Source organism: Propithecus coquereli, unplaced genomic scaffold (assembly GCF_000956105.1).
Source record: "Propithecus coquereli isolate 6110/MARCELLA unplaced genomic scaffold, Pcoq_1.0 Scaffold73, whole genome shotgun sequence".
NCBI classification, from domain to species: Eukaryota; Metazoa; Chordata; class Mammalia; order Primates; family Indriidae; genus Propithecus; species Propithecus coquereli.
The window spans coordinates 3,771,538-3,788,617 of NW_012153396.1; the positions used below are offsets into that span (position 1 = coordinate 3,771,538).

The window sequence follows — 17,080 nt, forward strand, 5'->3', positions numbered from 1 at the left end:
GGGCTCCAGCAATCCTCCTGCCTCAGCCTCTTGAGTAGCTGGGACTACAGGCATGTGCCACGATGCCTGGCTAATTTTTCTGTTTTTAGTAGAGACGGGGCGGGGGTCTCACTCTTGCTCAGGCTGGTCTCGAACCCCTGAGCTCAAGCAGTCTTCCTGCCTCGGCCTCCCAGAGTGCTAGGATTACAGGCATAAGCCACCACACCAGGCCTGGATTAGTTTCTTGAGGTGGAATTTCCCAAATCAAAGTGCATGAGCAGTTGTGGACTCTTACCACATCTTACCACTCTTGTTACCGAGCACACATCACCCCAGGTTTTACTCTTCTCCCCAACAGCACATAGGGACTTGATTTGGGAGGTCAAGTGGCAGAAAGGGCTTTGGAGTCAGACAGGCCTGGATTGAAATCTGTTTTTCTTTTTGCTGTGTGACATTGGTCAAATGACTTAACATCTCTGAGCTTGGGATTGCTCTCCTATAAAATCTAATAGTACTATAAACTTTGTAGGGATTTTGTGAAAATATGAATGACACTACCAACATGTGTTTATTGAGTACTTTCTGTAAGTTACCCCATTTAATCCTTAAGTTCCTCTGCAGAGTAGGCAGCACCATCCTCTCTTACCTTTCATAGAGGAGGAAACTGAGTCTTGGATTAAGTAGCTTACCTGAGGTTTTGCTGTGAGTACAGTGTGTACCCAGGCCCAGGGTTGTCACGTCCAGACTGTTAAGGTCATAAGCGTGGATATAAGAAGGTACTGCGCATCAAGCCCTAGCGCACGACCTGGCTCAGCGCTTGGATATCGCCCTTCTCTTCCCACAGGCTTTTGCAGTTTCCTCGTTGTGGTATCTGGCTTAGCATCATTTCAGAGTAGTGGTATCTAGCTTAGCATCATTTCAGTTGTATTTTATTGATGATTCCCCAGCTTTGTTTTAAGTACAAACTCTCTCCCAGTGGAAATGAGTTTTTAAATGACTCAGAGGTTTGAGGTTAAGAGCAGAGCTGGCTCTGATCCCTGCTGCTAACTGGCTCCTTCTTCCCCAGGGACAAGGATGGCGAGACTGCATATGGCCATGAGCCCTCAGTGTTCCTGGGGCTAAGGCTGGGCTGGCAGCCATGGGGCTGGGTCACCTCCAGACCTGGTTGTTGGCCCTGCCCACAGCTGTGGTCTATGGCTCCCTGGCCCTCTTCACCTCCATCCTGCACAATGTGTTCCTGCTCTACTACGTGGACACCTTTGTCTCAGTGTACAAGATCAACAAAACGGCCTTCTGGGTTGGAGAGGTAGGGCCAGCGCTGGGCGGCTAGCCTAAGTGGGAGAAGAGAGGACGCATGGGCTGCCACGCAGGTTGCAGGCTGGGTCCTGCCTCGTCAGGAGCATGGGGCGGACTCAGCAAGAAAAGCTGGTGGAGGCCTCAATAACCCTCAGTGGGGATGAGACCAGCTCTCCTGGCCACTGTCTTATGTAGTCACTGTTCTGAATACTCATATGTATAATATAATATGTTCTCATATATTAATCTAATCAGCTGGATACATATAACAGCTGGGCCCTGCATGGGTCGGAGTCTGATAGTGGCAGTGGCTGGCAGAGAGCAAAGGTTTGCAGGCAGGAAGGCTGCAGCCATCTGGGAGGGTGGTGAGCAGGCTGGGGTAGGGGTAACCCTGGAGAGAAGCCCACCTACCCCATCTCCCCTCTGCCTGCAGACGGTGTTTCTCCTCTGGAACAGCCTCAATGACCCCCTCTTCGGCTGGCTCAGTGACCGCCAGTTCCTCGGCTCCCAGCCCCGGTTTGTGTCTCAGGGATGGCTCATAACTGGTTCAGTCCCACCCCACTGCTCCCAGGGCTAGAGGACCCCTGCCTGTGTTTGTCAGGGTGAAAGAAGGGAGACTATTTCAGGGATTGTCCATGTCCCCTTACTCCTGGGGTCCAGGGCAGGTTCTGTCCAGGCTGGAGGAATAGCCTTGACTAACCCTAGCCTTGCTCGCCAGGGGAAGAGATTTACCCCAGGTTGGCTTGGCTGTGCTGCAAACACCTTCTGCTGCTTCCAGCAGATTCCTTTACCCCATCCCTGTTTGAGCTATCACTGTCTCCAAGCCTGAGAGGTTGGTATCCCACCACCCTTTGGCCATCAGCCCCGACAGGCTACTAAGGGAAGAGATTGGGGCAAAGGACAGTGTACCCATTGGTGAGTTGTGCTTCCTAAATTGAAGGCTGGGGACTTGGGGCACAGTGGGGCCACACTGTTGTGAGTCCCACACTCTGGGCCTCCATCCCCCGCCCCAGGACCTGGGCAGGAGGAGCCGGGGCCTGCCAAGGCTGAAAGAGCACCTCTCAACAGCCCTCCTTTCCCTGGCAGGTCGGGTGCTGGGCTCTCCTCGAGGGCCGTGGTGCTGGCCCGCGTGCGGGCGCTGAGCTGGCACGGGCCGCTGCTGGCGCTGTCGTTCCTGGCGTTCTGGGTGCCCTGGGCCCCGGCCGGCCTGCAGTTCTTGCTGTGCCTGTGCTTGTATGATGGCTTCCTGACACTCGTAGACCTGCACCACCACGCCTTGCTGGCTGACCTGGCCCTCTCGGCCCACGATCGCACCCATCTCAACTTCTGCTGCTCCCTCTTCAGTGCGGCTGGCTCGCTCTCTGTCTTTGCCTCCTACGCCTTTTGGAACAAGGAGGATTTCTCCTCCTTCCGCGCCTTCTGCGTGACACTGGCCGCCGGCTCTGGGCTGGGCTTTCTGGGAGCCACACAACTGCTGAGGCGGCGGGTCGAAGTGGCCAGGAGGGAGCCCGGGTGCTCAGCCCTGGCTGTGGATGGCGGGTGAGTGGCCAGCCCTGGGCCCGGGTTCCCACCAGCACTCTTCTGGGTCTGATTTCAGTGGCTGCCCTGGGGTGGAGGATGACTCTGGCCCAGCCCCAGGCAGTTCTCAACTTCCTTCTGCCCCGCAGCCTGTGTGGAGAGGAGCTGCTTGTGGGCAGTGAGGAAGTGGGCAGTGTCACCTTGGGCCAGTACCTCCGGCAGCTGGCACGCCACCGGAACTTCCTGTGGTTCGTGGGCATGGACCTGGTGCAGGTACAGGGAGCAGCCCCTAGGCCCCTCCACGGCTGGGCTAAGCCTCACTCAAGGGGACAGTTTCCTTAAGAGCTGGGAACTCGATTCTGGGCCACCCTGAGGACTGCTGGATGATTCAGTGGCAGGAACACAGGTTGGGGAGTCAGGAGACCCGGACTCTAGCACCATCTGATCCCCTCCCTTCCCGTGTGATCTCGGGCAGGTCTCGGCGACTCTGGGCAGCCCTGTCCTCACCTGTAAAGTGAGGATATGAAAGAGAGATGCTCCCTTTGGGGACTCTGTGACAATCTTTTGAAAACACCAAGGGCCACACCTAAAACACATTTAGTATATAACACATGTAGCCAAACTTAGAAATAAATTGTTTTTATGTTATGAAAAAGGTGTTTCAATTAAAAAGAAAAACCTTTCATTGTTCCAATACTATTTTATCATGCCTTCTAACAAAATCAGATAAGCAGCAGGAATGTGGTTTTAGGTTTTGTTCTGGCATGTTGCATGTTTAGGGACCTGGGGATAAAGGCCTGCTGCTCTGAGGACCAGGGGACATGTGCTCCCCTATTGGCTTCCAGCCCTACTGGCGTCCCTCCTGGCTGGCAGCCTCCTCACTGTCCCCGTCGGGTTGCAGGTCTTCCACTGCCATTTCAACAGCAACTTCTTCCCCCTCTTCCTGGAGCACCTGTTGTCGGACCACATCTCCCTCTCCACGGGCTCCATCTTGTTGGGTGAGTGTGTGCCCCGGGCAGACTGGAAGGACAGAGGCTTGTACCCCAGAACTCCTAGCCAGCTGCAGGCACAGCCACCTCACCAGCTGGGACTCAGGTGGCAGAGGGTGGGGGCCGCACCTCCAGCCCCCAGCTTTGCTTTCCCGGAGAGGGGGTGGGAGCAGGAGCCTGTCGTGGGTGTGGGGGGTAGGGCTGCTCTCATGTCGGGTTTCTAGGAGATGGTGCCACCCTGAGGCGATGCAGTGCAGTGGCTGGTTAGCCGGAGGACTAAAGCCTCCCTTTCTCATCTGTGAAGTAGGGATATTAATAGTACTTACCTGGAAGCGTTGGGAGGATTAAATAGAAGAGTGTGAAGCTCTTAGCACAGAGCGCAGCACATCATGAGTGCGCTACAAATGCAGTCAGATGTGGGCAGTCACTGAAGCTGCAGCTGTGCCCATGACAGGCTGGTGCCCCACCGCCCCTCCCCAGGCATCTCCTATGTTGCGCCCCATCTCAACAACCTCTACTTCCTGCCCCTGTGCCGACGCTGGGGTGTCTACGCTGTGGTGCGGGGGCTCTTCCTGCTCAAGCTGGGCCTTAGCCTGCTCATGCTGCTGGCTGGCCCGGACCACCTCGGCTTGCTCTGCCTCTTCATTGCCAGGTATGCTCCTGCCCACCCTCGCCCCCGCGCCTCTGTCCTACCCCTTCACTCCTGCCGCGCTCTCTCTCCAACCCAGCAACCGTGTCTTCACGGAGGGCACCTGTAAGCTGCTGACCTTAGTGGTCACTGACCTGGTGGACGAGGACCTGGTGCTGAACCACCGCAAGCAGGCGGCCTCGGCGCTTCTCTTTGGCATGGTTGCCCTCGTGACCAAGCCGGGCCAGACCTTTGCCCCGTTGCTGGGCACCTGGCTGCTCTGCTTCTACACAGGTGAGGGCCCAGGAGAAAGGAAGGGGCTCCCTGAGGCTCCAGGGGGCACAGCTCACCCAGCTGGCGAGCCTGGGTCCAGTGAACGAGAGAGGATGGCAACTGGCCCCTCCCCACATGGGTAGAGGCATTGGCTCTCAGATTCCTCCATTCTTTCTTAGTTCATTCATTCATTCACTCAACAAATATGTACAGAATTCCTTCTCTGTGCAGGCTCTGAGTGCTGGGGAGATAACAATGAATAAGACAGAAAAGGTCTTTGCCATCACGGAGCTTATATTCTAATCGGGTAGGGGTAGGGTTGGCAATAAACAGTCAAACAAGAAAACCATCAGGTAGGGATAAGTGCCATAGTAAAAATTAGGGAGATGTGAGACAGTGTGACCGAGAAGCTACTTGGTGTGATCAGAAAAGGCTTCTCTGAGAGGGTACGCTCAGGATGTGAACTGAATGGCAAGGGTTTGGTCTAGAAAAGAGCTCAGTGCGTCCCCGACAGAGGGAACAGCAAGTGCAAAGGCCCAAGGTTTCAGGAGTGGTTAGGAGATGGGGCTGGAAAAGTGAAGAGGGCTCTGTCGATCGGGCAGGGTTTGGGTTTTATTTTCAGTCAAAGGGAAGCTATTGAGAGAGTTTTAAGTGGGGAAGTGACGTGGTCAGATTTATGTGTTTTAAAGTTCACTGTGGCTGTTGTATGGAGAACAGATTGTAGGAGGCTGGGGTGGGAACAGCAGGGAGACGACTGGGAGACTAGCAGAGGCCATGGAGGCTTAGGCCAGGGTGGTGGTGTGGTATGTTTTGGCGTTGGGGGGAGATGGATTGGATGTTGGGGAGTGATAGAGTACACTGAAGCGAGGAATTGAGGGTGATTTTTGGGGCGTTTGGTCTGCGTTATTGGATGGGGGGTGGTACCCTTCACTGAGAAGGGAAGACTGGGGGAGGAGCGGGTTTGGGGGGTGGGGGGAATTGAGAGTTGTGGTTTGGACATGTGCGTGTGATGTTTGAGATGTCACACCATGGCCTTTAGAGGGAACCAGCGCTTGAAGGGGAATTGGCTGATCATGTCTTTTCTGTGCCCTCGTCCTAGGTCACGACCTTTTCCAGCAGCCCCCAATGACCCCTGTAGGGAGTGCCCAGCCCTGGCCAGAGCCCCCAGCCCCAGCCCCTGCGCAGGCCCCAACGCTCCGCCAGGGCTGCTTCTATCTGTTGGTGCTGGTGCCCATCACCTGTGCTCTGCTGCAGCTCTTCACCTGGTCCCAGTTCACGCTGCACGGGAGACGCCTGCACATGGTCAAGGCCCAGCGCCAGAACTTGTCACGGGCCCAAACCCTGGACATTAAGACGGTGTGAGAGGTGCAGCAAGGCCACCCTGCTGAGGACACTGCCTGAAGCCCAGGGCAGGAGCCACTTTTACCAGCGTCCTGCTCCTCCACCTTCCTCAGGTGTGGCGTGGAGGACAGATGGCAGGGTGGAAGCTCCTGGGGCTGAGCCACACTTGTCACTGAGGTCTAAGCCCCTGCTTAGCTGCCTGGCCCAGCTTGGGCAAGGGCTGGGCCAAATGAGCTCAGGGGCCTGAGACCTGCTTCCCTTGTGGGGCAGGAGGAAAGAAGAGGACCAAGAAGGGACGGGGCTGCCCTGCGTGCACATGGGGTTGGCGTGGGGCTTGGAGGCCCATCCCACTGCCTGGCTGGGGCTGGCTACTCAGGTGTGCTCAGGAACCACTTTTGATACTGCATCTGCTCCCTTCTGCCCAGTCAGGGGAAGCTGTCCATCCCACAGTCCCTCCTTCCACCCTTCCAGTGGTTTCTCTCAGAGGGTTCTCTGCTTCAGCTGTGCTGGACATAGCACATCTCCCCTGCTGTAGGGCTCCCCCAGTCCACTAGGCCTCCAGAGGGTGATTTTGTTACAGACTGATTAAAGCCAGTCATTCCTATTCCTCAGGTCTGTGCTGTGTGTGTGAGTGGTGGGTTGGGGGTCAGGACTCCTCACTGACTAGAAAAAGTACCTGGGAGCATTTTTGCAAAGGAATGGTGTTACCTGCATCAGATTCCCTGAGGTGCCAGGGAGAAAAATGCAGGTTGGTAGCTGCATAGGTGCTGGGGACCAAAATGACCTTTGGGCCTGGAGCCAGCAGCCCCAGTGCATTTCCCTTGTACCACTGCTGGACATGGGAGTCAGAGGAGGAGCCTCTTATAGGCCAGAGGTTTCTCAGATTTGGGAAATTTCTGTAGGTGATTTTTATCATGCAGATGGGATGAAAACCACTGCTGCAGGCCAGCATTTGTCAACCTTGGCACTAGAGACATTTGGGGCCAGATAACTCTTTGTTGTGGACATTCAGCAGCATCTCTGGCTTCTACCTGCTAGGTGCCAGTAGCACCTCCCCTTCCTCCAGTTGTGACACCAAACACATGTCCAGACATTGCCAGATGCATCCTGGGAGGCAAATTGATCCCAGTTGAGAACCATTGCTCTAAGCCAGTGGTTTCTGAGAGTCTGCATAGTGGCTAAAAATGTAGGCTCTATGGCTGGGTTCACATCCAAGCTAATAAAGGGCAGAGCTTTGGGAAATTGCTTGATTTTTTGTGGCTCCAGATCTTCATCTGTACAATGGATAATAAAAACACCTACACTTTGCAGGGTTATTGGGAAGATTAAATGGGTTAACATTTGTCAAGCACCTGGTAATTTCCCCCAAAGTGCAGGTTTAAAATGGGTATCTTGAGTGTGGGTCCCAGAAACTGCTTCTGATACACATGAAAGTTTTGAGAACCTCTGATTTCAGGGATGTCAAGAGCTGCTCCTGTCATTCAGAGTTGAGTCTCACCCATGGGCTTGAGTGTGTACACAGGGGTGGGACTCCCAGTTCTTGAACCTGGGCGTTGGTGTGAACGTGATTTTCTCCGCATCCACCCCCACAGGCTGGAACTTGGGCGGCAGCCGAGGTGAATCTGGCTGGTGCAACAGTGCCCTCTAGAGGACAGACCAGGCCCAGTCACCACCTCAGATTCAGGAACACCGCTCGTCCTTCTTCCCACCCAGCAACGGCCACAGACAGAAAGAGGTCCCGCTGATGTGTCTATTGGAACGACTTTATTTCAGTACACTGGGCCCCACCAGGCAACATGGTTTGTGCGAGGCTGTACGAGGGACAGGCTTGGGCTAAGAGAAGGGAGGTGAGCTGGTTATGCAGTCCGCGGGGCGCCACACTGCTTTCACACACACCTGCTGCTGTGGCCCACATCTGGCAGGGGCCTTTGGTCACAGGATGGCGTAGGAGAGAATACTGCCTGGAATCTGGGATTAGGGTGGGTCTTGGTGTCACGGGTGACGGTGCCGGTGAAAACAGGCTGGCCCCGGCTTTGCATGATCTGGGCTGAAGGGCTTTGGACCACTCTGAGAAGTCAGGCCTGGGCCCATCAGCATCTGGTCCTCTCCCTCCCTAACCAAACAGGCCCAAAGTCAAGAATGGCACAAGATCAGCCCAGAGGGGGCTGTCCCACCCCCACAACCTAGTCCTCTGGTCAGCTAGAGTGGCAAAGGCAACTTGGTTAATTGCAGTTTTCTCCAGTCCTAAGGGTACTAGAGCTCTAAAACCCTCCTTTGCCTGGGGTCTCTGCCAAAGAGTGATTGTACCTCCTGTTTCAGAGAATCCAGCCAGCAACCAGCCTGTTCATTCCAGCCAGTAGAAGAGGGAGAGAGAGGCTGGTGGGAGTGCATTTCAGTGTAGCCTGCAATCCCAAGTGCTCCTGCAGCCTATGGATACTGTCAGCTCAGCAGCAGGGAGAGGCAGGGCCCTGGGTGCTAGGCTAAGTGTAGGTCTGTAAACATTAGTGTGAACAGGGCGGGAGGTGGTGAGCTCCCCCTCTCCAGCCCCTCACCGAACAAACACTTCAATAAGTAAAACTGAAGATGGCATTGCAACAAGGATGAATGAAAAGCGAGGACAGGACCTGGAGGCTCCTTAAACTCTCCCGAGACCTAAAAGGGGACTGGCTGGGCTTGCAGCATTAGCTCTGCAGCCAACCAGAAGTAGCATGACTCCTGCCCTCCTCCAATGCCTGGCGTGGTCCCCAGGTGAACTTGAGGACCTCCTGTTCTCTCCTGACCCCAGAGTCTCTGTAACCACTCCTAGAGTGTTCTTCCAGCCTCCCAAACCAAAATGGCGACACAACCAGACAGGACTCAGCCCCAGCCCCAGTCCTCTCAGCACGTGGTCAGGAGGCATCGAGAACAGAGTGACGAGCAAGGGGAGGCAGCAGTTGCCTGGGCCTCTGGGGGTGGGGATGGGGCCGGCCCAGCCTGGTGGGCAGCAGCAAGGTCTCCCGGGGGATTGGCTTACCTCCCTCTCCGTCTCCCTGTGGTAGTAAACGTAGGCCCACGCAGCCAGCCAAAGGCTCAGCCGGGGAAGCAGCATGGCCTCTGCCAGCACTCTTCCCTGTCAGGCCAGTTAGTGGTCAACCTCAGGCCTCAGGCCATCGCCACTGTGGGTAGTCCATCGTCCTTTCTGGGCCCAGGGATCCCCGGGCCACACGCACTCACACATGTGCACACACTCTCATACCCACACACACACACTCACACACACAGGCAGTTCCTCGCAAACACTCCGACTCAAGAAAGCGAGTTTTAAAGTGGAGTTAACTTCAGAGAGAGGTGAAGATGATGTCCCAACATTAGAAGGTTTTCCTGTGGATGGATCGGGCACCGTCTTCCTCATATTCCTTCTTGGAGACCCACATCTTCTTAAAGGTGTCCAGGGAGGCAAGGATAGAGCCCCTGCAGTGGAGGGAATCCAAAGGAACAGTGTAGGAGAGAAGTGGGTGTTCGTGGAGCCAGCCAGACCCCTGGGGCCAAACCAAATCAGGCTTTTCTTTAAAGGGATGCGGTGATGAGGGCTTATCCATGCCCTCCCATTCCCCTCTTTCTCCTGGAAGAGCCACTCACCCAATCCATGTGGAATACAGTCTCTCCTGAGGTGCGGATATCTGCAAAGGTGGTGGAAAGAACCTGAGACTCCCATTCCTCCCTTTCCCTTATAATACTCCTCTCACTGCCCAAGGCAGAGGATGCGTTTCACACGCCAGGCCTAAGCTCTGCCCTGCTGGACCCTGTGGCCTCTCTGGAGGGTAGTGTGGCCAGCCCGACACTCATCTGGGGAAGCAGGTTTCCAGCAGCCCTGAGTATCTACGGCTCCCAGGGAAGCTGGAGCTACCTGGGGCCTGGGGGCAACAGACTCCAGGGCAGGAACCACACTCCTTCATTGAGGATCCCTCCTCAGGTAGCCAGCTCCCTTTACCGTCACTAAGTCAGACTGTGACGGGGAGCCACCTGGTCAAGGGGCACAGCAGCAGTAAAAGTCAATCTCCTGTCAATTTTTTCTTTTTTTAAGAAACAGGGTCTTGCTATGTTGCCTAGGCTGGTCTTGAACTCCTGGTCTCAAGTGATCCTCCCACCTCAGCCTCCCAAGGAGCTATGACTACATGAGCATGCCACCATACCCAGCTAATCTCCTGTCACTTTTAGTTTCCCTGAAAGGTCACACCTGGGGCCCTCAACCTAGGGCCCTGCCATATCTGGATATTAGAACAGCCTTCCTTTTGAGTGAAGAGGGAGAATGAGAACGGAACCTCCCTGGCTGACCTAGATCTCAGGGTCAGTGTGTAAGCTGGGAGCCGTCTGGTGCTAGCTACAGAGCCCTGGCTGCCCGAAGAGCTTGGGCAGAGCCAGAGGGAGGCCACACCACGTGGCACTCCAGGCCCACCCAGGCCAGCCCCCACCATGCTCCTACCCTAATCTTCACGTCTTTTGGAGCCAGTTTCTTCACTTCACTCAGTAGCCTGTCACCAAAACCTAAGCAGAAAAGGAGAATCTCAAGTCACTTCTCTGGGTGTCTGGGCCCAGCAGGATCTGAATGTTTCCAGTCACAAGGCCACAAGAGCAAAGACCAACCTTTGAATAGGGTGGAGCCTCCCGAGAGGACAATGTTGGAGAAAAGTGTGCGCCGCAGGTCCATGTCAGACTTCTGGATGGCAAACACCAGGACTTCGTGGATGCCCTCACTCTCCTCACCAATCAAGTCTGGCCTGAACAGCAGCTCAGGGGCCCGGAATCGGGAAGGACCAATCTGCAGGGTGGAGGGCCAGCTTTAGAGGTTGGCGCTGGGAATGAGTTCCCTTTGGGAGTGGGAATGGAAGAGGCCCCTCTGCACATCTCTTACTAACCAGGCCGCTATGAAGGCCAGGTTCAAGACAGACACTATGTGTCAAGGGCCTCAAGGAACAAAGATATTGCTCCTGTGAACAAATTGGGCTTCTGGGAAACTACAGAGGGGAAGCTCCTACGTTTAACCCTAGCCCTGACATTTTATAAGCAAAAGATCTTTGGCATTACTACATGAATTTATTCACTCATGGAAATTTCTTCCTATCAATGGGAGTTCAAGGGAGTGGCAACTCATCCTGTACTATGCCCAGGAGTGGTTAAGGACAGCACTAAGCATCTCCCTTCCTAAACCCATACCTGACTTGGGAAAATCCCTCTGGAGCCCTCTCCCCTCCACATGGCACCTCCTCTGCAGGAGGCAGGGCCACTCGTGCTGCTCAGGAGTTTCACTGTGCATCGGGCTCCAGCCCTCAGGGCTGTTCTGTTTGGGCCTAGAGCTTCTGTGGGCCTGAGGGGACTGTGGGGGTGGGGAGTCCAGCCACTTACCTCAATGGTGCTACCATCAGGCAGGTAGTACTGAGCCTTCTCTGTCTCCAGTGTTTCATCCTTCTGGGGGTTTATGGATAGGTAGCAGGCTCTCTGTGGGACCAAGCACAACAGTCAGGCGGGCGGGACATCTGGCCCACACCTGGTCATAGTCCCAGGACAGGAACATGCTGTGTAGAAACCCGTCTATTTGCAGTGATTGCCCTAATGGTCACAGGAGCTGCTGCCCAGAAGCAGGAGCAGGGAGGTCTCTGTTGGCCTTCACTGGGTGGCCCTAGGGATGTGAACTCTCACCTGCTCCACCTTCCTGGTGGGCAAGCTTGGAAACTTGGCTCTCTGGATCCTGGGTCTGAGACCACAGCCTAATTTTACCCCAGGCCCAGGCATCTGTCTCCTTCTACTACTCATATGGTTCAATTTACTTAAAAAGAAAAAAAGTATTATGACTATTTCAAGGATGTGAAAGAACTTATATAATCTGTACATAAGGCATAAAAAACATATTGAGCACCTGGGAACAGCTCCCTTTCCTCCCACAAGATGGCAGCACTTCAGGAAGGCCAATCTGTCACCTCCCTGCCAGGAGGCCTGGCTGGGGAGAACAGGGCCCGACCTGGGAACCCAGGCAGGAGCTTCATCTTTCTTCACTTGCTGGTGACCGACGTCCTGGCTGCTCCCCTCCCATTCCCCATCCCATCCCTAGGCCCACGAGGCATCACTCACTTCTTTTATGGCCTTGACAATCTCAAATTCGGAGGATGAGTGGAAATCATAGCCCTCCTTACGCAGGTAGAGGCGAAGGAAGCGAGAGACGTCCCGGCCAGCGATGTCGATGCGCATGATAGAGTGGGGCATGGCAAAGCCCTCGTAAATGGGCACGGCATGGGTGACGCCATCCCCAGAATCCAGCACCACACCCGTGGTCCTCCCTGTGGCATAACTGAGGCAAAGAGGGCAAACCATCACTAAGTCCTCCTCCTCACTCTGGGAAGAAACCCACTTCTTTTTAGAGTTCAGCGTCAGCTAAACTAAAGGTTGGGCCTGCCTTTCTCCAGGGGCCTTAGAACGGACGGGGCACTAAGGAAGCCCAAGTGTGGAAGCAAGCCTTGGAACACCTGAATGAAAGCGGCTGAGCTCCTCCAAGCTCCCCACCCACGTGTAGAGCGGGCCTTGCATTCTGAGATGGCCTGGCCTTCAGCTGCCTCACAGACCCAGGCTCGGGGGCAGCTCACCTTCCTAGATGAGGAAAAAAACTCAAATGCTTACTAGGGTCAGGCAGGAAAAGTAAGTGAATAAAGGAAAGTAAGAGTATTTTTCACTTCCATAAAAAAAATAGTTTTTTCCCCCCACATGGCCTTCTAGGTCTGTCTTTAGTTTTCTCTCTTTGGATACAGAAAAATATTTCTGTGAAGATGAGGGAAAAAACCCACAATGTTTGATAAATAGCAACTGACATTCAGCCTTCGTGTTGGGTGGGCAATAGAGAATGGGGCGGAGTGTGGTAAAGAAGCCAGGCTTGCAAAGCATTTTCTAAAATGGCCGCCATTATTCCATGGCAGCTGATTTTTGCCCTATAGAAATGCAGGCTTAGTATTACCTGATGTTCTTTTTTTTTCAGAGAAGCCAGAAATGTGGATTTTGATATGACACCTCCCAATTTTCAAATGCTAGCTTACAATTTTTGTAATAGGGTTGAACAAATCCCATGGTAGGTCACCACTGTACAATCTCTGTAGTAGACCTAAGCCTAACGCTGGTGGGAGGTGGGGTGGGAATATGACAGAAATGACAGGGCATGAGAACAGGGACTGACCCAGGTGATACAGTCTTGGTCCAGGCACTTGGATCAAGGTTGTATCACCAGCCTGGCAGAGCACCTGCCATACGGTAAGCACTGAATACATGCATGAAGACATTATAGGGGCCTTCAGGAAGAGGTGTAGCAGCATGTGGCCTTCTCAGCAGGCCTAACTGAAAGTCTTGGCCACCAAACCAACTGAGAGTACTGACAGTGGGGTGTAGTCGAAACCAGTCACATCTCCTCTTTTGGTTTCAACTACTAAGAAGCCTTAGTGCTCAGTTTCAGCAAAAGTCTTTCTCCTTTTCCCACCGTCATTTAACACTTCCCTATCGCGCGCGCGTGTGTGTGTGTGTGTGTGTGTGTGTGTGTGTGTGTGTGTGTGTGTGTCAAGTTGCTCTGCACCAACCCAGAAGAGAGCCTGCCTCAACTGTGCCAAAGGACTGCTTTCCCCCCAAGGGCCGAGGCTAGCTGGCTGCTACTCACAGGCTAAGCACAGCTTGCATGGAGATGAAAAGAGCTGGCACATTGAAGGTCTCGAAGAAAACTTCGGCAGCTCGTTCCCGGTTTTTCCGTGGGTTTAATGGCGCCTCAGTTAGGAGCACAGGATGCTGGTGAAAGGAGCCCAGCAGGCAATCAGGGTGAGGCCGGACTTCCACCCTCATTAGTACTAGGGGAGAAGCCCCTGCCTTGATGGTTTGAGGGTCCAGGGACCTTTGTCACCCTCCCTCCAAAAAAAGGCAAGTTGGGCCTGTCACCTAGCCCTGCCCAAGTAGGGTTCTCAATTTTCCAAATTCAAGCCCCCTTTAAAGTCTCATTCTGCCCTTGCCTCCATCCCTCACTCCCCTCCTTGTCCTCCAAGATTTGTATACAGGCCCCCGTGTCTACTGTATATCTCCAACTATCAAGAAGATTTTGTTAAACTCTAAATGCTGAATTATTATGATAAAAAATAGTTTAAAAAATTCTCAAAATAGAAAATTAAATTTCAATATTGAATATGCTTTTAAAAAACTGAAAATATCCTGCCCCTGGAAATTGACACATGTAGCCTACACTTTCCTTTGCACTTCCAAATTGAGAGTTACTTTCTTTGACGTTAATGAGCATTATGCTCATTATGCTCTGAATTCTGAAGTACGTGGGTTTGAATCCCAGCTCTACTACTTTATTCACTGGGTAATCTGGGAAACACTACTTGGCTTTCCTGAGCTTCTGTTTGCTTATTTGTAAAATGAGATAATGCTACCTATATCTCATAGGAATAGTATGAAGATTCAACTCAAATGTCTGAAAAGCACATGGCCTGGTACCTGGCACAGAGTGAGACTCCAACACCCTTGGTAGTTAATCGTCATCTCTGGGGCAGGGGTTCTGCCCAGTTTTGCATACTCCATAGGGGTGCCCTATACACAGGACCCTCACCTCCTCTGAGAAAGTCTGGAGCTGGTCCTTAGAATAGACATATTGCCAGATGCGTTCCATGTCATTCCAGTCCTTGACGATGCCGTGCTCCATGGGGTAGCGGATTGAGAGCAGCCCTCGGTGCTCCTAGGGAAAGAGAACAGGACTTGAAGTCCAGGACCCTCCTCTCCCAGGACTGAGCTGTGCAAGTGATTAGCCTCAGCTTCCTGAGTTCCCACTCCACTGTCCTCAGCCATGGTTAAAGGTGGGCACCTATTCTTCAAGTCTCCAGACTGTATACTGCAAACTGCCTTTGCTTTCCAAACAGCTAGCATAGCAGAGGGCCTCTGCATCTCCATGGGCCCTCAGGTGCTTCTTCGTTACCTGATTCCAGGACATATCTCCTGCTCCCACCTCTGGGTCTCAGCATTTGAAGCCAAAGTTGGCAACAATGATTCTGTTGTTCTGCTACTAGAGGCTGCCTTAGGGCTCTGCCAAAACTGTGCTAATTAACTCATCCCTTGGGTATGCCAGCCAGGCTCTCCCTCTTGAATCCCTTTTGCCAAAAAAGTAACCAAGCCAGGCAATTTGATCATTGGCAAGGCAGTGACAGAATGTAAAAGATAAGGTAATAGCCCTGTTTTCAAGACTGGTCTCAGTGTTTCCCAAAGTGGGGTTTCCAGATATTTCTTCTCCAAGACCAGAGGCTGCTCCTGGGAGAAATAAGCCACCTAGGCCTAGGATGACAGAACCAAAAGGGAAATTTTAAGAGAAAATTTCTCCTTTTACTCATGGCTGTGTCCAACTGCTGGGACATTTCCCATGTGGTGAATAAGGAGTCCTCTGCTGGTTTGTGGCTTGTTCTGTAGGCCTGGGAATTACCTCAGCTTTGGGGCCAATGAAGATATCACCTTCGAGGGCTCCTGCCATGACACGAACATGCTTGGGTCTGCCCACACTAGAAAGAAGAGCAGGGAGGACCATCATTTTTCATTTCTTGACAGAACGCAAGAAGGATGTAGAGATGCACATGCATACTCAAATTCTACTGTGATTATCTGTGAGGAGTGAGCTTATAGTCGATTTTGATTTTCTTCTTTATACTTTTCTGTATTTTCCACAATTTCTACAATGAACAGGTATTATTTAAGTTATTTATATATTATTTCATATTTTTATTATATTTATATTACTTTATAAATAATTAAAAGAAATTTTAGAGGATTCAGTATTTTTAGTTCTTCTCTTTTCCCAATGTATGTGCAGACCAAGAGAGATAAGGAAATAAGAATTTGTAAATATAAACGGTTAACTCAAAACATTTTAGTCTCCTTCGGACCTCTACTAAGAAAAACTGTGATGCTGTAAGTTGAACAGATAGCCTCTTCCTTTTCCTCCCCCTTGAAGCCCCTTCCCTAGGCCTCTGTGCCCTTTTGTCTGCAGTATGGTTTAATGTTAACCCCAGCCTGGGTGATAGGAGAAGTTTAAAAAGAGGGCTCCATGAAAAGGCAATCATCCAAAGCCTGGAGTCGCCAGTGATAACATTTTTGGCATTAGATGAAGTCAGATTTAAAAAAAGAGGCCCCTTGCCTGTGCCTCTCAAATCGTTATCATGTAGGTAACTACTTTCTTTGCTTACTTCAAACCCAGCTCCTGTCCCTTGCTTGTTGTTGTTTTGAGTACCAAGGCTGACCGGAATGAGAATTCCTCTTCCTAAAAGAGGGAGGGCTAAAACAGTTAGCCCTAAAACAGTTGCCTTGGTTTTTTTTGTTGTTGTTGTTGAGACAGAATCTCACTCTGTCATCCTGGGTAGAGTGCCGTAACATCATTGTAGCTCACTGCAACCTCCAACTCCTGGGCTCTAAGCGATCCTTCTGCCTCAGCCTCCCGGGTAGCTGGGACTACAGGTCACACCACGATGCCCGGCTGGGTTTTGTTTTTTTTTTATTTCTTTTTTTTCTTTTTCTTTTTTGGTAGAGACTGGGTCTCACTCTTGCTCAGGCTGGTCTCAAACTCCTGACCTCAAGCAATCCTCCTGCATTGGCCTCCCAGAGTGCTAGTATTACAGGTGTGAGCCACCATGCCCGGCCACAGCCCTAAAACAAAGCTGAGAGCCAAACTTCTGCCTAAGCTATAGAATGACTTACTAGTTAGGAAAGCAGTATTTGGGGATCTGATCACCAGCAAAGCCAGCTTTAATCACACCGGATCCCTGAGGAGAGAGGAGAGAGAAAGAGAAGTCAGAATCATCACAAAAACAAGAGAAGTATTACATGATTCCATTTTTTTTTTTTAAAGAGAGAAAGGGAGACCTTATAACAAATACATTAGCGTGAGCCTGGAAAAGGTGAATGCACACGGAAGGGAGGGAGGTGGGACAGGGATGGTGATGAGGAGGACTCTCACCGTATACTCAACACATTGATTTTTTTGTAGTCTTTGACTTCTCTACATTGAACGTGTTTTACTTTG

At 52.3% G+C, this 17,080-nt stretch overlaps 2 protein-coding genes across 2 annotated transcripts in view; one reads left to right on the plus strand and one right to left on the minus strand.

The window, feature by feature from the left end:
* Positions 1 to 1,091: 1,091 nt before the first annotated feature.
* On the plus strand, positions 1,092 to 6,181 carry TMEM180 (transmembrane protein 180). The gene is made up of 8 exons (XM_012661692.1): positions 1,092 to 1,285; positions 1,709 to 1,791; positions 2,362 to 2,814; positions 2,943 to 3,066; positions 3,695 to 3,791; positions 4,263 to 4,434; positions 4,511 to 4,704; positions 5,783 to 6,181. Exons 1-8 carry the CDS (start codon positions 1,118 to 1,120, stop codon positions 6,043 to 6,045), a joined length of 1,554 nt encoding a protein of 517 aa, XP_012517146.1. The 5' UTR covers positions 1,092 to 1,117; the 3' UTR covers positions 6,046 to 6,181.
* A 1,585-nt stretch (positions 6,182 to 7,766) lies between these two features.
* The window catches only part of ACTR1A (ARP1 actin-related protein 1 homolog A, centractin alpha (yeast)), a 16,828-nt gene continuing 7,514 nt past the window's right edge, over positions 7,767 to 17,080 (minus strand). Inside the window, exons 2-11 of the mRNA XM_012661693.1 lie at positions 16,756 to 16,820; positions 15,491 to 15,566; positions 14,630 to 14,755; positions 13,691 to 13,815; positions 12,130 to 12,346; positions 11,407 to 11,499; positions 10,648 to 10,822; positions 10,487 to 10,548; positions 9,643 to 9,683; positions 7,767 to 9,474 (exon numbers count right to left, since the gene is read on the minus strand). Of these exons, the coding sequence (XP_012517147.1) occupies positions 9,372 to 9,474; positions 9,643 to 9,683; positions 10,487 to 10,548; positions 10,648 to 10,822; positions 11,407 to 11,499; positions 12,130 to 12,346; positions 13,691 to 13,815; positions 14,630 to 14,755; positions 15,491 to 15,566; positions 16,756 to 16,820 (1,083 nt within the window). The 3' untranslated portion in view covers positions 7,767 to 9,371. The remainder of the gene's footprint in view (positions 9,475 to 9,642; positions 9,684 to 10,486; positions 10,549 to 10,647; positions 10,823 to 11,406; positions 11,500 to 12,129; positions 12,347 to 13,690; positions 13,816 to 14,629; positions 14,756 to 15,490; positions 15,567 to 16,755; positions 16,821 to 17,080) is intronic.

What these genes read in the sequence shown, in the direction of transcription:
- TMEM180 (XM_012661692.1), top strand. Translation starts at nt 1,118, where the DNA reads ATGGGGCTGGGTCACCTCCAGACCTGGTTGTTGGCCCTGCCCACAGCT. An exon ending in CACGGGCTCCATCTTGTTGG is followed by an intron (nt 3,792 to 4,262) that starts GTGAGTGTGTGC and finishes GCCCCTCCCCAG; the next exon opens with GCATCTCCTATGTTGCGCCC. An exon ending in GCTGCTCTGCTTCTACACAG is followed by an intron (nt 4,705 to 5,782) that starts GTGAGGGCCCAG and finishes CCCTCGTCCTAG; the next exon opens with GTCACGACCTTTTCCAGCAG.